Source organism: Vidua macroura, chromosome 20 (assembly GCF_024509145.1).
Source record: "Vidua macroura isolate BioBank_ID:100142 chromosome 20, ASM2450914v1, whole genome shotgun sequence".
Taxonomy (NCBI): Eukaryota; Metazoa; Chordata; class Aves; order Passeriformes; family Viduidae; genus Vidua; species Vidua macroura.
The window spans coordinates 5,615,247-5,636,650 of NC_071590.1; the positions used below are offsets into that span (position 1 = coordinate 5,615,247).

Sequence of the window (21,404 nt, forward strand, 5' to 3'; positions counted from 1 at the left end):
ATGACCAATGCAACTCCCCAAAGGAATGAATAAAAGTTTTAAGTGCAGTAAATCCACAGCTGTGATTTCTTGCAGCAAAGAGGATCAAAAAGGCCAGCTGATGATTGACTCCAGGTTTTCTGCTCAGAAACAATCACAGCCCATTCAGCTGGCAGACTATTTTTATCACTTGACACAGCAGGTCTGGAGAGGAGCTGGTTTTTTTGGGCACTTTACCCCAGTCATTGCAGCCAAGGAGTGTAGGAAGATCAGCTGAGCTCTTACCCACCCCTGCCACCAGGACATCACCTCTGTCCTCTAGAACTACAGCAGTTGTGTCTGCCAGCTCAAGCCCAGCCTTGCCTGCAGTGATCTGAGCTCATAACTCAGCACCTCATGCATAATGAATCCATGATCTTAACTCACTGCTACAGCCTCCAGCAAAGCTGCCACATTGGTTGACAGCATCCAAGCACAAGGAAAAAACCCCAAACCTCAAACCCCAAACCTTCTTTCTTTTTTAAAGCACTGCTTAAACTTTGCTGTTCACAGAACCAAGTCTTTGCCAGGCCTCTATTATAGCTCCAGATATTTAACTGCAAGCCACCTTCAAGGAGAAAGAATTTTGGTTTCTTGATAATTCTACACTGTCCCTAACTTCCATTTAGTGTAGTGAATGGGGAAGGAATTCAGATAAAGCAAAAGCTAAGAAGGAGAAAGCAGATTCCAGATGGTAACAGGCACAGAGCAGTTTTTAAATAGAGTCTCTCTGGGAGAGAATGAAACACCCTTGAATCTGATCTACTGCAAAGCTGCCTGGCCTGGCAGCTAGGAGACATCACACAGCAGGCCAGCAGAGTGTCTGCAGGGCTCTGGGTCACTGGATACCTGTGTGGCCAGGCTGAGGACCTGCTGCACCAGCTCCTGTGTCTCAGAAGGCTTTTTCAAGAACAGCTTCACTATTGCAGTCAGGAGGGTGAGCTGCACCTAAGAGAGAAGGGCACAGGAGAGATTAGAAATCTCTTTACTGATGTAAAACATGGCTTCAGTTTCCTCACAACATGACACTATCCTTTGGCAGTGAAACCCAGTATAATGAGACTCAGACTCTTGCCTGCTGCAAAACACCTTCACAGAGAAGTTCCTGAGCAGCAGGCTGAGGTTTGTGTCACACCCCATCACTGTCTAAGTTCTGGTCCCCAGTACAGCCCCACCCCCCCAAGAAATGTGCAACCTCTGGAACCCCCTCCAGTTCTGTCTTGTCCTTCCAAGAAGGGAATTTTTGGAGATACAGACAGCAACGCAAAACTGCAGTTTCCCAAGATTTTTATTCTAGCCTAATATTGAAGCTTTTATTGACAAGTATTGTCTGACCACTGCAATAACATTTACTGTCCATCCCATAAACACACTGCACGAAACACTACAGATAAAATGCACACTGCAACTTTACCTGAGTGCTTTCATCATGGAAACCCTCCAGGAAACTCTCCAGCAGCTCATCTGCATTGTCAATTCTTTCAGCATATTCACCCACTATCCAAATCATGGCAGCTCTGGCATCTGGCTCATCCAGGGAATCCAGGTTCTCACACAGAGTGGCAATGATGCTCTCATACCTGGTTTGTCAGAGTACAGGTGGATTACTGGGGTGAACTGGATTTGTTTCACTCCGTTTCTGCCCACATCATTCTGCAGAGAATCCTGCACTGAAGTCATGTCTTGTATTTCTACACAACAAGCAGCATTTCATTCAACTATTTTTTTTCCCCTCCCAAAGCTGAGCACTGAGATCTCACAGGGTCTCTGCAGTTTAATCCATCAGCAAGGCCACCCAGATGTGGAGTTCAAGATAAAGCTGCCTTCTGTTCTGTTTGCTGATGGGAATATTTGATCCAACAGTTCAAACCATGAGTCTGAATCAGATCCTGCAGCCTTGCTGGAGACTCCAGCCTACTAACTCTAAACTGGGTATTAATACTCCCCCCAAAGCTTTACTGTAAACCAGACAATGTCCCACACTAATTTAACTTCCCCTATTCCCACGTGTGGGTATTCCCACAAGCAGAGACTGACAGCAGAAATTGCCAGGGAAGCCTGCAGATGTCCCACATTAGTTTTCGGGTGATCATGAAGTCTGTGCTGAAAAACATTGCTGCAATTCTGTGGCTGAGGAGACAAAATCTTACTGCAGAACCAAGAGAAGCTGAGTTCTGCCCAAGCCAGAGGGAACACTTGGTGGGAAAAGCCAGCAGTGCTTTGTTCAGCACAACCTCCCTGAATTTCAGACCATGGGAACCGTGAACTTTCACAGCCCTGTATGAGGAGACTTGTACACTTCATGGATTTTTAGAGGGGATTAAAACCAGGATAGCCTGATGCTGTAAACTTGGCCAAATTTTCCTTCTTCATCCTCTGCAAGAGCTTTACTGGCTGTTGATCCAGGCTTCAGTATGGAGTGGTGGGGCAGGAAAACCTTTCAATTCAAGCTAATAACAAGCCAGGCTGACCCCTCATCTAGAGCCAACACCTGAATCCTACCAAACCAGGAGTGGGATCACTGCTTCCACCTTTGCTTCAGAGCCCTGGTGAGCTGAGGTCTGCTCTATTCTGATGATGGCAGCCAAGTGCTCCCAAAGAAACTTCCACCTACTTGTTGGGGTACTTGCGGAAGATGTCCCTGATGACCACGATGGCCTCCTGCACCACGTAGTTCACCTTGGTCTGGATGAGGTCCAGCAGTGTGCTCACACAGCGCTCTGCAGATTGCTGGAGAGAGCAGAAAAACACTATTTAAAAAAGCTGAAGAAACACTCCTGCTCCCACAGCACTGAGGAACATGGTATGTGTATGAGAAAAGGTGCAGAGGACAAGAACTACAAACTCTGTCCAGAAATGAACAACAGAGTAACAAAAGGTTGGTTGTTACAGTGGGGACACCAGCTGGCTCCAGCTCCTCTAGAAAGTAAGAAAAGCAACTGTGCCAGCAGAAAGTTGGGTCACCACATGAGAGAGCTTGAGAACATCACCTACACTGCTATTTGTACCACCCTGGGGGTGGTACAGGCCACTGAATGAGCTCTCTGGGGCTTCCCATGCCAGGCAATCAGAGCTGGGAAAGTTCTGATAGGGACTGCAGGAAAGTTTCTAGCAAAGCCAGAAGGCAGGAGAAAACAGCGCTGTCAAAACCAGAAACAAAAAGCAGCTCCCAGCAGCAACAGGTTCAGTATTTTTGGGGTGAGGTCACTAACAACATGTGAAATGTACAGCTAAAAACAGAAATTCAGCTGCTCCTAATGCAGCCTTCAATTAATTAGTTCAATTCACAGGCACTGCAAGATAACAAGGACTGGACACTGTCATGCTCCAGGAACCAGGAGTGGAATTAGAGGCAGATAACTCAGGGACGTCTATTCCCAAACAGCACAGCAAGGCAGGACATCACAGGAGCAACCAACACCAGCAGCAGAGAGTCTCAAATAAGGGCAGTGATTTGGTTATTAGCAGAGCACACATGAAGCCTCATTACACAGCTGGTGATTAATGTGAGAAGCAGACTGCTCCCAACACTGCCTTCGGAACACTCATAAAGGATTCGGGCTGGAGACAAACACTGTGGGGCACAAACAACAGCAATGTAGGTGGATTTTTCAATTCCAGCGAGTTAACAGCTCCCTCGACTTACAGAGCACTTAAAGGCTGGGCAGAAGGAGGAGGAGTGAAATGGCATTTTAGTCACAGGAATCGGTTCTTTGAGAATGGCCAAAAGTCTCAAGGACAAACCTCAGGAATTTGGGTCAGAGACTAAAACCTTCTGGCAGTTTCCTCCCCTCCTGGGTATCTCACACAGGGCCTGTCAGCACAAACAGGCTGACATGAGGATCAGCCAAGGGAGGATCACCACAAACCAGCATTTGCTCTGTCTTTACAAACTGGCAGTAAGTCATAAAACTCTCCCCTGAAATTCACACCAAACAGAAAAAAAAATCCAATACAACTGGTGTCAGAGAGGCATCACATAAAAATGGGTGATTGCTGTAATATTTTTTTATATATACCTCTCCCTCCTCAGCTCAGCTTTATGGGTACTATGGCACTACAGGGGCACTGAATGGCAACCTGACCATGTCCTGCTCTGATCCCTTCTGCTCCAGAAGGGATTTGAGGCTGTGACCTGGAAGACACTTCCACTTCATGGGGACTGACCACAGACCTGGCTCCACACACTGACCTGGCTCACAGTGAGAGCCCTGCTCAAAGTCCAAGAGAGATGCTTCAGAGCTTCAAATTTCATCTCTTCATCTCAGTAACTTTCACCTGATATTTTAACAAGTGACCTGATGGGGGTAAATCTGCCCCACATCCATTCTACAGAATCTACAGCACCAGTCACTGCTGGCAAAAAGCAGTGCAGCCCTGTCAGAGCCTACAACTAACAGAGCTTTAAGAGCTGTACAATTCAAGGAAAAGCAAATTAAAGTTTAGTCTTCTTTTCTTCAGATGCTTTGAAGAGTAATTTTTTTCCAGGAAAAGCACAACATCTACTTTAAAATACACAGCAATGATTTTTAGCCAAAGAGTCCCTTGGAGAGTGAGCAGTGGTGGGCACATGCCCAGAAGAGCAGTCCCTCTAACAAAAGCCATCTCAGCTCACCCCATCCCTTGTAAACACACTGCTTTTTGAAGGTGGACATCCTTGGGGACAGCAAAGCTCTGCAAACTGATGGAATGCCCCAACTCAAACAGCTTTCAAGTTGGAGTGAGAAAGGACAAGCAATCAATGTCAAAATTGCTTTGTTTTTCTGCAGAAACCAAATCAAAGCCCACAAGATTACTGAAGTAGCACATATCACACTCAGCCATAAGCCTCAATGATTTCTAAGAACCAGGCTGCTGGCAGAATCTCTTGGAAACCAGACAAATATCCCTGTAAGATGGCTCCTCCTGCTTCTCCTTTGCTCCAGAGGAATCCCTATCTTTACTGCATCCACTGCATTTCCTTTTCCCACAAGAGTGGTGCTTGTTTTCCTTAAAACCAAAGCATGGCACGATGGTTTCTTGTGATGCTGCAACTGGAGCAAACCAATTCAGAAGGCAGACAAGTGTAGCTGCACCAGAGTTTGCTGTAGATAAACCCAAATTAGCTCTGAGCTCAGCTATCAATAATCCAGCCCTATCCATGCAAAATGATGATGTTCTGACATCCCCAAAACAATGTGACTGCTCAAGCCTGGGCAAAATCTTGCTACTCAGTGTGGGTGTCAGTTCCATATCCCCACCCAGCACCAGGAGCAAAGGGAAAACCACATTTGCTTTGTTGTGCACCTCTCAGCAGACAAATTTATTTCTGTCTCATTCTCCTAGGAGTGGCAATTAGACAAAAAATAGGATCCCTAAAGGCAGAGCTGAGGTGCTCTGTGAATCCTCATCCATCAACAGCTCCCACTGGCTGTGTCCTCTGTCAAAAAGCAGGTTTTTGAGCTTTGGGAACCTGGACACTGATGGCTGTGAGGATGCTCTCCCATTAGTCATAACTCACAGTGTGAACAGCCTCTAGTAAACACAGATGCACTGGGGACAGGGGTTAACCTAGGGATGAGGAACAACTCTCATGAGTTGTATCTCTTTAAGTCTGATTCTTGTCAGAGGAGGAAACAGACCTCACCCTTAGCAGCAGCATCCTCAATGGAGCAGTGCCAAAAATCAAGGTTAAAATGGCTAATGGAGAGGCACAATTACAATTAGAGGGTCACTGGGGCATTATTACTAGTCCTTTGCTTATCAAATATGACTGTTGTGGTACCAGGGGTGGGGATAAATGTGGGGCATGAGAGCAGGAAAGGGTAAAAACTTCTAAAAACACCTTGGTGCTGCAGGAATACACCACCCTCCATGTGCAACTAGAACAGGCACAGGGCCAAATGCTAGTGAGAAAGTCCCTGCTGAGAACTAAAACAAATTCCCCACCCTGCCAGTACAGCACTGCTACAAAAAGCACTGTCACCAGCTCCTTTTAAACTTCTCTGTAGCCCTTCTCCACGCTCACGGGGGTTTTTCTACTGTCACTGCTGTGGCTCCATCTAGACAGGTACCTGCTTGGATGCAGCATGGAAGGAGTGCTCTGGTATTTTGAAATGCAGATATGAAATAGAAGCAGCAGCCCCTGTTCCATGGGGCAATGCTTCAAAGAAAGCCCCTGGCAGTGACAAACCTTTGAGGGCTGAAGGAAGAGAGAGCTGCACAAAAGGGCAGCTGATTCTCTCCAGAGGACAGAAGTTGGTGTCCTCTGTGCACAGGCTTGCAGGAGTTTAGCTGAAACAAGAGAATCCTGTGCACTGACACCACACTAAGCCAGCCATGATTAGGTTATTATTTAAATCTGCTGTCAGGCAATGCTCATGGGAACACACTTGAGCAAAAGCTAAATGAGCTCAGCTGAAATTAGAGCACTTTATGTGACATTTTGCACTCAGTCATCAGTTTACTGAAAAGTACCAACACCATAGCACAAATCTTCCTCCTCTTCACAGGATTTCTGAGCTCCTCACAGGCATTTCAGATTCACTTACAGTGAAATTAACAGACATCACTAAAAAAACAATATTCTATTATGAGCACTTAGGTGGATGTTCCATTGGCAGAGGACATTTCAGACCTGTTTTGGATAACTGCAGAGGTTCCTGGGAACTTGTTTGCATAAGCACTGAGGTAAAAGAGAGCACACTCCAAATGAAGCTACAAGTTATATAGATTTACATAAGTAGAGTCACTCTGTTTGTATAAATTGCATTTAAGTGCCCCAAATCTCTGCAATTCTCTGTCTCTGTGTTCTGTTCTTCTGAAATGGAGGGGAGGGATGACACAAAATGCTTCATAATACTGAGTTTCTCTATACAGTATCTTATTCTTCCCCCTTCAAAAGGTCAGGCCACAGCTATTAAAGGATTTGGATGGATAAGTGGTCATTGTTCCACTAAAGTAAATGCAGTAAAATACTCCATCAAGAGTAAATGACCTGCCTTGCTCTGCCTGCAAGATGAGAGGAGCACCCCACCCTCCCATGATGTCCTCACAGCTCACACCCTGCTCAGTGCTGCTCTGCCCATAACCAGGATGTATCCAGGCCACTTGAGGGTCACCACTGAAATTCCAGCAACGTGGAAATGAGGTGGAAAAAGCCCATCATTGGTTCTGAAGACAGGGAACCACAGAGAACCTCCAGGATGAGATACTTGCCTCCACCTTGATGGCACAGCGGCCGATGGCTCGCACGGCCTTGCGCACGAAGTCGACGTCCACCTCGGTGGCGTATTCCTTGAGCTCTGCCAGGACCTGTGGGGACACCACACCAATGTCAGCCCCTGGGGACACTCAGAGAACAGCCCACCCTCACAGGTGATGCTGCCTGGACATCAGAAGATGAGCAGGATATTCTTTCACAGCTACCACCCACATCCAGCCAAACTCTGCCATCAGCCTCACCCTCCAAAGCCCACTGGGCTGGTTAGACTGGTGTCTAATCCAAACTGGTGTGGGTTACACTTGGTGTAGGCTGGACAAAGTCAAAAGGTGGCCTGGTCTTGATTATTTTCAATCCCCCTGAACAAGAGCTGAATAAAAAAATCAGCCCTGCCAAATGTAAAGGTTTCTATTCCTTCCTACGCTGAGAAGATATTTGCTGCACGCAAAGCTCTCGGCAACAACCATTTTTGATCTCTCCTTTTCTGTGCTGAGATGAACCTTTGGATCCCTGGTGAATCCAAACAGAAGATGCAGAGGAGATCTGAGGACACTCTGGAACATCTATACACAGATTAATAACAGCATGAAGATACTTCCCCTTGTAAAACTATGATTTATTATTTTGTCTCAGTGTTTTTGCTAATGGAAACCGATGAAGGGCTAAACCCAAGATCTGCTGGGATCTTACAGACCTTTAACTAAAAAGCTTTGCCTTAAATCACTTAGCTGACAAAAAATTATTTCAAGAAAAGACCATATGTAATTTATATTCCCTCAAAAGCTCAATTTATTTCAGTTTCTCATGCCAAACATGACATCAGGGATTTAATCGTGATGTCACAAATAGATGGCGAGGGAGAGGGGAGCAGCACAAAGCCAGACAGTCCTTTGGAAAATCTCTCATCCAAGCAAATTGCTCAGATGAATGACAAGATAAAGAGGCCATGAAGGGCCAGACTGCAGACAGATAAATCTGCAAGGAGGAGACAGGACATCTGTGTTTTGAAGTTTTATTATTTCCTTGGATGATCTACATTGCACAGCGCTTGGAGCACCTGCCTTTAGCAGCTGATGCTTCCCAAACACTGCCCAAGGCCTGGGCTGGGTCCACCCTGGTGCCTTGGTCCAGGATGGGCACAGGGATGGAGAATCTCCACCAGCAGCACAGGAGGACGTGGCTGGAAGCTGCTCTCAGGTCTCATTCCAGGACATATTCCTGCTAACGCTTGTGTTGCTTTATGAACGCCTCCTCAGAAGCTGCAGAGATTCATTCATTAGTCTGCAGATCTCAGACTGCCCTCCAGACACCATTGCCTTTCATGCAAACAGCCCATATTATTGGAACATTATAAATTCAAATTGGTGTGGAGCCTACCAAGAGTAAAGAGAAAATCCTGAATATGTTCACATAGAAACTGATTTTTTAAAATATTTTCCATGCCCCCAGCACAAAAAGAGCATGAATTACCTCGCTCAGTTCCAAAAACCATCAGGAAAGAGCTGGAGGAGCTGCTTCAAAATGTCACATGAAATGGAATTGTTCCGTGACAATTAGGATAGGACAATAATAGCACTAACCAGAGGCATTAATCATTCTGCATTAGTGTTAGGCCTCATGGCCAGGGGTGCACTCGAGAACACCTCCTCCAAGGAAGGGATCTGCATGAAACCACCATCAAATACAAGAAGAATCTACACTGTAAAGCGAATCTCAATTCAGTTCAGCTTCAGCTTTGTGCTATTTCCACTCTGGAAGCAAGTTAAGCAAAATCAGGATTTTTTTAGCTCTGAAGAGTGCCTGTGCAAGCGTTATAACAATTTTACTAACTTGAAATTCACACTTCAATAATGTTTGGCCTTTCTGATTGCCTCCCTTACAGGCACACCCCTCTCACTTGAAACATGGCTCTCATTCCAACCTCAGCACTGGCAGTGACTCATTTGACAGGATCCACGAGTTCTCCTGGAATTGTCATCTGTGAATCAAGATCCACCTCATGGTCACGATGCATCCATGCCACGCTATTAACATTTAAATTCTGGGGGAAACTCCAGCACCTCCCATTAATGAACTGCATAGAGCACTCCACCAGGCACAGTGATGCCTAAAAGTGATGCTAACTCCCGGAGTAGCTGCAAACATCCTCCCACAAGGAGCAGGGAAGGGTTTTCCCCTCCCAGAGCACAGCAGGAGTGCTCCAGCTGACCTGGGCAATGTTTGCTTGGGAGGCCAGGCGGATCATGATGTCCAATTTCTCCAGTTTGACATAGATGGGGTCGTTGTACTTCACAAAGAACACTTTGATCTCCTGCTTCAGGATTTCAGGCCTGCAGGGAACATAATGCTGTCACACAAGAGTGGCAAAAAACCCAAACTATTGTAATAACAGGCATCTTTTCTTTAGAAATCTCCCCAAATATCCACTGAGAAACAGAACGATGTCATTTTGCCCTGGGTGACCAGGGAGGTCATGGACTCCCCATCCCTGGAAGTGTTCAAGAGCAGGCTGGACAGGGCTCTCAGTAATTTGGAGGGTGAAACCTGCAGAGGAAGTTGGAACTGGATGATCTTTAAGGTCCCTTTCAACCCAAACCATTCTCTGACTATGATTTTGTGTCTAGGATGTGCAAACACCAATTTGAAGAGAGAAGTCAGGTCAAAAAGATTATTTAGATACAAAAATGCATAATTCAAATCTTTCTATGGCCACATCTCTGCTTCCTCTATTTAAACTGCTGAACCAACCACGACAGGCAGTGAACATTTTCAGTGAAAGAATAACATCCTTATCTCAATGCAAAACCTACAAATTCATTTCCACTTTCACCTGCAAGATGCCAGTGCACAGTAACTCTCCCCCAGTATAATCACAAAGTGCTATCCAAGCTTCCTCACCTTTCCAGCAAGGATCAGCAGCAATAAAACATGAACATGGGAGCAAAGTGTACACCACAACCCACTGTACACCAGGATGTCACCAGCCTGGTGCTTCTGTGCTGAACTGAGTAACACAGGCACAGTGAGATCCTGCAGGTCACTATGAACTCTTCCTGTTTGCTATTATGATTTTTTTATTTTTTATGCTATTTTTTATTTTTATGCTTTTAAAAAAAAAATTAATGCTTTTTTTTTTTAATGCTGTTTTTTAATTTATTTTGAGGGCAATTCTGACTACTTATAAAGAGAAGGTGAAGAGAAGCAGGTAAAGAAATACTGCATGAAACTGGAATCACAAGTATGCTGTAAAGGAAATCAGTTCAGGCTACCAGAGTCATGAGACTGTTTAACCTGGCTCTCAAGGGATCTGAGCCTGAATTAAAAGAAATTCTGTGCATGTGGCAATATCTGGAGATCTGAGATAACCAGATGGCCTTTGACAACAGAAGAATTAAACCCCCTGAGCCTTTACCTCTTCTGCACAATCAAGTTGATGTTCCTCAGGGCAACATACTGCACTTCAGGCTCTCCAGACAGCAGGGTCACCAGAGGAGGGGCAAGTTTCTTCAGCAGCATGTTGTAATAATCAGAGTCCTTGGGAAGGAGCTCCAGGAACTTCATCAGGACCTTCACTGCTGACAGCACCACTGCTGAGTTGGCGTGAGACAGCCGGGGGGTCACCCGCTCACAGATGCTGGGGACAGAGGCACAAGAAAGGGTTCAAATGGATTTCAGGGTGCCAAATACTTCAAATCTAAATTTAGGAGATGGCACATAGCTTCTCAGACACTGCTTGGATTTGGTTTTGCTCACAATGAATGGGCAAAGTCCTGTTTTCCTGAATGCAGCAGGAAACAAACAGGGACTTCTCTCACAGCTTCAAGTTTCTCTCCTGCCACAGTCAGCTCAGGAAAAAGTCCTGCTTTTTCCTGGTGGTATTTTCTATTTGTGTGATCTTGTCTGTCACTTACAAACATAACTTTAACAAAAACAGCTACTGGAAAAACACTTTAGCCTCCATATAACCATTCAGAAGTGATACACGCTTCTGGCTTGCTTGGGGGGTTGCTGTCATTTCAACAGAAAAAGATTTCTGTTCCTCTGAATACACAAGAGAAGAGTGACCTAAATATCCTCCCAAATCCCACTTGCCATAATGGATCCTGTAATCAAACAGCATCCTAAACAGCCCAGCCCAAAAAGAAAGGAAGTTTGGGTTCATATGGTCTTTCTTACAGCATCTGTCAAGTTTCTTCCCACTCCCTCCTGCATATTGCTAACCCAGAACAATCTTATTCCCATCTGTGCCTCCTGAAGTTTCTTTCCCTGCAAGATTTGCTTTCAGCCATGCTGGAAGGGAAGCAGCACAGCTCAGTGAAGAGCAGAGAAATCCATGTCAGTGTTGGGGCACCCCCACCTGCATACCCCAGCTGCTTCCTCTCTCTGTGCCTCAGTTTCCCCATGCACAGGGGAGTGACACTTTGCTGGAAAAAGAGGGTGGCTTTCCCAGTGCTGTCTGACTCCAGGAAATAAACTCCACACAAAGGAGCAAAAGGATAAATCACTCTTCAGAGGAATTGCAGCTGAGGAACTGGGACATGTTCACAGGTGCTCAGAGCAGTGGTCCCTCTGACAGAGCTGGCATAACACCAGGCTCACACCCTGAAGATCTCTGCAGGTTTCTAGCACTCATTAAGAGCTGTTTCTGGCACAGAAACAGAACACAAGGGAAAAAAAAAAAAACAGCAAGACTACTGGGAGGCTTCTTAGAGACAGTGCCTCTAAAAAAGAGTCAATGAAGAAACCCATCAAATTCCAACTGGCCTGGCCAGGATTTTCCATGTGGGCTTGAGATCCTTCCTCCCCCTCCATCCCCACATCAGCTGCATTAAATACATCATCTCAGAGTCTCCCTGTTCCAAGTTACTTTTCTGGCTGAATCCTTGTTTTCTTGGGAACACAATCTGGCTTTTTGTGATTCTGGAGACAGATGAGGAAGAGGCTTGAAGTGCACAAACTAACAGCCCACTACCCAAACCCTAAAGTCTTTCTATTTAGGGTTTAGTCATTGCAGTTAAAGGTAAAAGCACAAAGGTGAATTTGGAACAATAGGAAAGGTAATTTCTTACCTTTATTTTCACTTCTATCATATCACAGACTAAATTTCAGTTGGAAAATATTCCAGCCTCAGACCTGCAGTACTTTGGAAACCCACACACCTATAAAGGCTTCTTGCCTCTCAAAGCAGCAAAACCAAATAGGAAAGTTCTGCTTTAAACCAAAAACCAAATAGGAAAGTTCTGCTTTAAACCAGAAAATCCTCCAAACAGTGCTTCCACTGTTACAGGTTTGGTCTTGGGCTGATCCCTTCTTAGTAGTGCCAGTCCCCACAAGAACCAGCTTTTTAAATAGAAAAAAAAAAAAGGTTTAAAAAAGATAAAACAGAGAAAATGGTTCTGCAGAGGGAAGGGGCAGGTTTCCAGCATCAGCTCCAGCTACCAAAAGTAGCTTTGCTTTTAAACCTAGTTTATCAAGTCTTGTTTGTGCTGCCACAGTGCCCTGTTATCAGAAGTCCTTTCAGAGCTGTACCACCCCCAGCAGCCCCCAAGAGCCACCAAAAAGCCACCGCACCTCTGAGCTTCCCGGTCATCCTTGGGGTTGTAGTTGGACAGACAGTCCAGGATGAAGATCTGCCCCCACTCTGTGCACTCATTTAAAGCTGTCAGCAGCTTGTTGATGTTCTGGGGGTTCAGATCCAGCAGGTTGCTGTTGGGGTGGGACTCACTGATCTCCGACAGGGCGGCCACAGCGTTCGCTACCACCTGGGGGGAGAAGAGTTCCTTGTTAGCAGAGCATGAGGGGCTGGGCAGGGATTGATCCGGGGCTGGGGACACACAGGGAGCAAACTGAAGCTCTCTCAGCTGCCACAGCAGTTATCTGAGCCTTCTGGGATGCAGCACAACCTCACAACCAACCTGCAGAGCCCAAAGCTTCACTGCGAGGAACGGGGACATCACAAGAGACTTTGCTGTGGAAGGAGCTGGAGATGGCACCCACAGGGAACACCACCCTGCCTCCCTGCAGGCTCCACATCCTCCCCTGGTTCCAGGGGATGCTCAGCTTTACAGTCAGGGTGCCCAAACCTCCAGCTGCCCTATTTATTCAGGAATGTGTGCCTCTTGCCCAATTTCCCCATGGCACATGGCTTAACAGTGATCCAGAAATGAACTGGCAGGTGCCTGGCAGCCTCCAGCTCTGCAGCAGCACTGGCAGGTCACACAGTTTGAGAGCAAACAAACAATTTCTCTGAAATGGGCAGCTCCTGCTAAATTTTTAATAACCCATATTTCAGTTTCAGTCTCCAGAATATCCTTTTGCTTTATGGAGCCATGTAAAGCAAGCACTCCAGCACAACTCATGCCTGAAAATATTCCTGCTGCATTTTGGACTATAAAAAGTCTTCTCTTTTCTAAGCACAGATGAAAAGAAGCACAGAGAGGAGGTCCAGGGTCCAGATTGACACAAACAGAAGTGGGAGTGCAGCATAAATTTCTAATTCTAAATTCCATACTCAAATTCAATAGATATTCCAACAGACTCCATGGGAAGATATTTTTAAATTGAAGAGTCACAGAATATAGAGACAAAATAGAAAATTTGCAGATGAGACTAAAGTCTTATTTGTTTAACTAACAGGAAAAGGGATTTAAGCTGAGTTTGACACAGAAAACTGAAATCCCCTGTGAAAAGGTATTTTCAGGACATTTTACAATGTACATCATGTCCAGCCCAACTCCCAGTAAATACCTGCTCAAATGGAGATTTATAGTGTTATTTTCTATGAGATAAAGGCAAAGAAACATCTTATCTAAAATTATCTGATTGTCTGGATGGCTAAAGATGCTTTTGATGCAGTACAATGAAAACAAGAACAGCACAACCAGAACTTCCCCTGCCTTGTTCCCATCCCTGCTTGTCATTAAACCAATATATTCCAAAGTCATTGCACAGGCACAGTAATGTTGATTGTTCTGCATTTCACACCTAGAGGTCAGAGATAGGATTCTGATCCAAGATTTTATGAATTTCATTAGTTGAATGAGCCTTCTGTCACCAAAATCATTAGCAATCAGTGCTGCTGTCTTCTTGCACTGTTTTAATGAGGAACTTATTAAGATAGGCTGCTTATCCTTCTCATTATTTAATTTGCCTAATTCTTGAATGGTTAATGTGACACAGCATAAAACTGAAGTAAAAGATTTTTAATATCACTGTATTTTTGAAGTTACCAGTGAAGACAAATCACAAAAGCTACTGAAAAGTTCAAAATCCTTATGAAAAAGTACTTATAAAAAGACAGTACTTTGGGAAAAAAAATTTGAATTGACAAAAAAATCGACATAGCCAAAGCATCAGAGAAAGGGACCTGTCAGTCATACAGAGGGACAGGAGCTCTGGCAACTGCACTCACTCTGCCAGGCACTTTGTTGCAGCAATTGATAAATTAGTAACTAATAGAGAATTTTAGAATAGAACTGAGATTGCAGGAGAACTCCAAGATCACTGGATCCAACCATTAACCCAGGACTGCCAAGCCCACCACTAAATCATGTCCCCAGGTGCCATATTCTGATTTTTTTGGCCAGTTCCAGGATATCCTAAACCCTGTGCTTACATTTCCTTCCTTGCAGGGTCCATGGAGTCTATCCCTGTGCTTGCCATGTGCAAAAGGTGCACAGAAATGCTGCTCCCATGGGTGGAGAGCAGCAGCTCCAACCCAGAGACCAAACTGTGAATGAGCTTTTGCTCTCAGGATCTTTTGGGTCTGCGTCAGCAAAAAATGCAAGTGTCCATTTCAAAGCTGAGGATGGGACAGCACATGGCAATCCACTCATAATTCCATTCAAAGCTTCATTCATAATTCATTCAAATTCCTCATTTCACATGAGGAAGTGGCAGAAGGCCAGAGGGGCTTAGGAACATGGGCTGTGGTCTCCTTGAGTGATAGAAAAAGGACTGGGAGGGGTTATGAAACATCTGGTGGCAGCTCAGTCCTGCCAGAGGAGCTGGGATCTACAATCTACAGTCCACAATTAAAGCTGGTCCTCACCTCCCACCTCAGCACCAGTGACAAGGAGATAACTGAAGCAAAAGGGGATAAGGGAAAGGGTGGAGGATAAATTCAAACTTTAAACAATATTAATTAAAAAAAGGACTTGCTGGCGATTTGCACCAAACATATTGATATGTTATGGTGTTGTGCTATGCCAACAAAAACAATCAGCATCTTCAAGGCTTTTCACAGAGCCCCAGCACAGCTGAAAGGCAAACAGCTCTGAGGAAACAGTCCAACACAAACACTGGCTGGAGCACACAGCCTCACCTCTTCCCTGGCACTGCCACTGCCTCAGGCAGCCACAGGAACATGGAGCAGCACGAGCCAGCACTGCACAATTCCAGCACTCAGCTCCTGCTCTGCCAACTGCTCCCACCAAGTGAGAGGTCAGGTCAAGGACTGAAGCATCCCCTGCTAAGAGTTCTCACTCAGGTATGGCAAAAACTCCATAAAGAACCACTCCATACCAATTCTGGTACTACATCACCTGCTAATCCACTTGGCACTCATGAAAGTGCCACTGGAAATATTTAGAAAGATGGTTTTTGGCCAAAAAAATTTTTTTAAAGATCTGCAACATCAAAGCTGGACCTTAAGTCTTCAGCTCGGTTAACACTTCTTCCTTAATGCAGCAGCACAACATCATGAAGTCCAACTACATTAAACAGCAAGAACAAAGTGGTAAGTTACAAGAAGTTATTTTCTCTTTAAAATAAAAGATGATAGAATTGCTGGAGGACATAAAAGTAAGCTAAATGTTTACAATTGGTGTAGGACCAAGGAACTAGACAAGTTTCAGAGGCTGATGGAAAAAAACCCTAAGATTCTTTAGCAGACAAAGTGTTCTCTGCTTTTTAAAACATGTCCCATTTTTATTTTGATGAGAAACCAACCAGTTGTATACTTTATCCCATAGACTGGAAGAAGCAGACTTAAAGTACATAAAACTAACAGCTGGTGTAGTTTTGAGCTCTCAAAAATAATGAAAAAATGTAAATCAACCCAGTAGCCACAGATATGTAAGTGTAAACAGCCAATGAACAGGAAAAACTTTTAAAATTCCAAGTGAACTCCACTGCAAAATGCCTCATTTGACTCACAATTAAGAATACCAACTTTAAGCTAAGAGCTACCAAATTATGATCTGCCTAAAAATCCCCCAGAAAATAAAAATGCAGAGCAGATTGAAGAATTAATAATAATTACTAACAATAACAGGTCCCTGGCTTGCTGATGTAAATCAGCTTACCCTGGGTACACGATGACATTATTCAAATGCAGCCACAGCAACATCCCTTTGGAGCACAGATGAGCCGAATGACAATAAACCTCTTTTGGCTGGAGGAATTTTGACAAATTTGGAAGAATTTATTGGAGGAATTTTACTGGAATTTATTGACAAATTTGGAAGAATTTATTGGAGGAAATTTACTGGAATTTATTGACAAATTTGGAAGAATTTATTGGAATTTCCCAATAATTTTAGACTCTCGGAGAAGCGTGACTGGGATGAGGATAATCAAAATCTCCCAGGCTCTTATTAAAAAAAAAACAAACAACCAAACAAAAAACAAGCCCAAACCTCTACACTTAGAGCTACATCACAGCTTTAAGAAGAACCCAACAGTTTTAAATCCACCTCCAGACAAACTCCCTCTGCAGCCAGGCAGAGCAGACCCGACCTCGCGGGGAAGCTGCAGAGGTAGGAGCGCTGTGATTTCCAAGTGATTCCTTCTGGCAGCTCAAACCTTCAGCTCAGAGCAAATGGTATCAAACAGCACCAGGGAGGGAAGGGGGTGGGTGAAAACCTGCGTGTCTGCCTGGCAGCCCACATGGAAAAGCTTTGCAGGGGCTGGGGGGGACAGGAGGGAAGCTCGGCACAACCAGAACACCAACCAGTCAAAGCAATCAGATCATTTCCCTAGCATCCCAAGCTAATTGGAAATCAAACCAAGTGTGTAATGGAGTTAATGAAATACAATGTTCTGCTGCTTGAAACAGGAACCTCTGGCTCGCCACGCCGCTAAAGTGAAGCGAAAATGAAGAAAAGGAGGAAAAATGAAGGGGCTCGGAGAAGGTGCTGAGGGAAGGCAGCGTTCCCTCCACAGCTCCTCAAGGGAGCCAGGCTCCAGGAGATGATTCTGAGAATGGAGAGGTGTTGACATTTCACAGAGCACTCCAGGCTTGCAGGGTACATCTGTGCCATTAAGCACAGACTCCCAGGTGGGAGATTCAGAGCATCCATGGATGGCTGTTTCACAGGGCCACTCATTTTTATGACCACGCTGTGTGCCCAGAAGGTCCCTACCAGGTGCTCTCCAGAGAACACAACCCCTCATCCTGTTCACATCCTAACTTTTATCTCCAAGCCCTCCTTACTTTGCTTCCCTAGAAACAGCCCAGGAACCATTAACAATTCTTATTTTACAAAAGTAATTCTTCCCTGTGAGGGTGGTGAAGCCCTGGCTCAGGTTGCCCAGAGAAGCTGTGGCTGCCCCATCCCTGGAAGTGTTGAATGGAGCTTGGAGCAATATGGGATAGTGGAAGGTGTCCCTGATCATGGCAGGGGATGGAACAAATTGAGCATTAAGGTCCCTCCCAGCCCAAACCTTTCTATGATTCAGTGATTCTACAAAATGGCTCAACCATGCAAGTCCGAGAGCCCTCATGAGCCTCTCAAACTGTCAATGCTTGTTTATATGTACAGATATAAATTAAATCTCTGGGAGACTCACACATTCCTAGTTCCTGATCACATCCCAAAAACTGCCTGAGTGGGGAAGACCTCCTGGCTTGCTTTTTGCAAGTAGGCTGAAATTTTATGGAGGTGGCAATAGAAGGGAAGTGTTATACTTCCCACAGTGTGCTTGCCCTAACTGGGTTTTGCACTTCCCTGCAGAAAAATGGCACTTTGTGGCAGACTGGAACATCACTCCTGCTCTCATATCCTTGCAAAAATCAGGATGTGTGAGCTGTAAGGCAGGAAAACAAGCTTCCCCCAGCTGTTGAAACTCTTGTGGTAGGTGGGCAAGAAGCTGCTCAGGGATGGCTCCATCACAAGGGGCTTCTCCTTGGCACAGCTGAGCCCTCAGTGCAGGAAATTAAACTCCATAAGAAGACACAGAGGGTCTGCAACTCCCTGCTCTCCTTCCAAAAATCACTGTGATGTGATCCCAGTCTGGATCAGGCACCTAACAGACACATCAGAAAGGTTTTGCTTTATTTTTTGCGATTTTCCTTGCACAGGGAAGACAAACTCTGGAGCCACGGAAATTCACTAATTATCAAACTCCTCACCTCTCTGCCAGTACTGAAAACACAGGGAAAAAGCACAGCTTCGAGGGAAGATGCTCAAGAGCTGCATCCTTCATACCAAAACCCAACCAAACAAAAATTAAAGTCCCACATGCATGCTTGAAATTCCCTCAGACCTCTTTAGGATGAAAATACCTGCTCAGTAAGTGAGATTCCCCTGCTCATTCCAAAGCCAAAGTGGTTTCACCAGCAGAACAAGGGGGTCAGAGTGGGAAACCAGAAGCTGTGCCACCAGTCACAGGTGGCAGCTCTGCCTTTCTCCCTACTTTAAGTCATTGCTGTGCCTGCTGCCACACACACAGCTGGTTTCTGCACTGCCAGGCAAGCCCCCACATTTCCTCTCTCCAGCATCCCACCACACATGAACACAGCCACTGTTCAGACAGGCTCCTCCATAGCTTCTCCCATCTTGCTGCTGCTTTTGGCTGCATTGTTTACCTAAAGAGTTGCTCTTCCTCCTGGGCAGCCTCATGTAAACAGCACAAGCATCCCTTAGAGAGCTCCAAAGTGCCACCACCACTCTTCAACAGCCCCAAGCAACATTCTCCTTCACTGCAACATATCCATCAACTGGGTAAAAGAAATTCCACCCACAAATGCCATCAAGTGTCTCCCAGAAGGAAATATTGTCTCTACTTGCAGCACAAACATTATTAAAAAACCCCAAACCACACACAGGACCAATTCAGACATGGTTGGAGGACTTCAAGACCCAGCCTGCATCTGCAGTACTTGGCTAGAAAAGAAGAGGGATATTTTTTTGGCCCACAGGACAGAAAGGGTATCCTGGAGCAGCCCCAGGCTGATGAGATGCTGCAGAGCCCACAGCTCCCAGTAATATTCAGCTCCATAGTGGGATATGGATTTTCAAGTCCTTACAATGTTCATGAGCAAGAATCATGAATTCATCCAGCTCACTCCTCCCACCAGAAAAAACCACCAGCTTCAGAGGGAAAACACAGGGCTGGGAGAGTCCCCATGAGGAACAAGTGACCTCCTGTGCCCAGGGAGAAGGTGGTGTTCCACTCCCTGTTGGATAAGACAATTCCCACATCCCTGACTGCCTCCCACAAAGTCCTTTTGGGACTCAGGGGATCACCAGTTTCTCACCAAGGGGTTCTTTTCGCAGCTTTACTGCACAGAGAGGGATAAAATTCCTGCAGAGGATAGGCCCAGGAGGCAAAAGCTCCTTTTGTTTCTAAACAGGATCATTCCTCAGGACATCATCTCAGAGACATTCTGCTTGCTAGCTAGTAGGAAAAATAAAAGGAAGAACATCTTCCTCCATAGGGTCATCCAGGAAGCTCCCACACACACACTGAAGTTCTGGCAAACTTCAGTGAGACTTCAAACTGAGAAGGAACCCACATCCCTTGCAGGCACAGCAGGAGAACACTCTGATTTATCTCTACAGGTTTTTTGTCTCATCTGTGAGCTGTGGAAACTCAATACTGCTGGAGGGAATTTGGATTAGATCAAGCTGGACCTCACCACCTCCAGCTGTCAGATCTTAGATTCCCTTCTTAGTGTGGTCAATGCTAAAGGCAAAAAAACTCCCAGCTACAAGAGAGTTTAATTAACTCCACACACTTGGTGCATTTACTAATCAGTTATGTGATCTCAGGTTACTCTGTGCTGAGTCACAACAGGGTTTCTCCCAATAAATAGTGATGTAGAACGTATAAAACACAGTCTGAAGGTATAAAACAAAAAGTCTGTATAGTCCACAAAAACACAGGAGCAGAACAGTCACACCTGAAAAACCTTGGATCCAGCATGAGGAAGGAGAAATGCTACAGGAAGGAATTAAATACTGAACAGGAAAAAACCTAGAAAATAACAGGGAGAAGGTGACATCAGTTAACTTAAGCCATGTAGATAACAGAGAGATTGGCAGGGAATCTATTCCATGGGTTAAAAGTTACCTTAGAAGGTCAAGGATTGAAAATATTTGGAGAGAAAGGTTGTTCCATTCAAATATTAAAAGACCAGAAAGGTTTTAGATGGATTTCCTCTCATGTTTTTCTGCTAATATTTACATTCCTGAAGAAAACCAAGTGCAGGGATAAAAACCAGAAGGGAAGTAGTTACAAAATAAAGTGTCTAAAGATAGTCAGCTTTGGTTCTGCTTTCAGCTGCTGCCATCTCGTGGTCTGCTCTCCCTCTCCTGGGCTCAGCACTTCCAATGCTCCAAGGAGGAGCAGTCATGGGATTCACAAAGGCCAGAACACGACAGCAGCAGGAAAAAAAATAACAAAAGCAGGTTTTTCCATGACTTCAGAGAAGCTCTGGCCACCAGTAGGTGTGAAACACTCCCACCTCCCTCCCCTCATGGTTACCCATTGCTGGTGTGAACAGTGTTCTGCAGTAACGGAGTGCACAGAAATCTCATTTTGCAACCACATTTTTGTTAGAACATGAGGATTACAGAAAAGGCTTCTGAGTTGCATTTTAGCCAGGTTACCAGCAAGAGAAGTGCTGAGGGCTGAGCAAGTGCAGCAGCCCAAGGCAGCCAGGCCCCAGCTTTATATTCCTCCAGTCCTGCTTCTACTTAGCTCCATGTGCAGAAATGCAGGGTGAAAAAAAGAAGGATTTGCCTTAAGATAGCTCTGGGAAGAAATGAGGGCTCCCTCTCTATGGAAGGATCCTCTTCAGCAGGATCCCAACTGCCAAAGTGCAGCCACAGGCACTCCAGACCCATCTGTAAAATGAGATTAAAGATTTCTTCACAATCAAACTTCTGCAGGGCAACTGAACCGTGCCCTTGTAAGGGGTTTTGGGGCATGGCCTGCACAACACAACTCAGATAACCCT

General features: G+C 45.2%; 1 protein-coding gene across 4 annotated transcripts in view; it reads right to left on the minus strand.

Moving 5' to 3' along the window:
- AP2B1 (adaptor related protein complex 2 subunit beta 1) overlaps positions 1-21,404 on the minus strand; it is a 76,464-nt gene that overhangs the window by 41,847 nt on the left and 13,213 nt on the right. For all 4 annotated transcript variants that reach the window (XM_053995508.1, XM_053995505.1, XM_053995506.1 and 1 more), the window contains exons 6-12: positions 12,791-12,981; positions 10,632-10,853; positions 9,429-9,549; positions 7,216-7,311; positions 2,633-2,748; positions 1,433-1,598; positions 868-966 (exon numbers count right to left, since the gene is read on the minus strand). In XM_053995508.1, the coding sequence (XP_053851483.1) occupies positions 868-966; positions 1,433-1,598; positions 2,633-2,748; positions 7,216-7,311; positions 9,429-9,549; positions 10,632-10,853; positions 12,791-12,981 (1,011 nt within the window). The remainder of the gene's footprint in view (positions 1-867; positions 967-1,432; positions 1,599-2,632; positions 2,749-7,215; positions 7,312-9,428; positions 9,550-10,631; positions 10,854-12,790; positions 12,982-21,404) is intronic.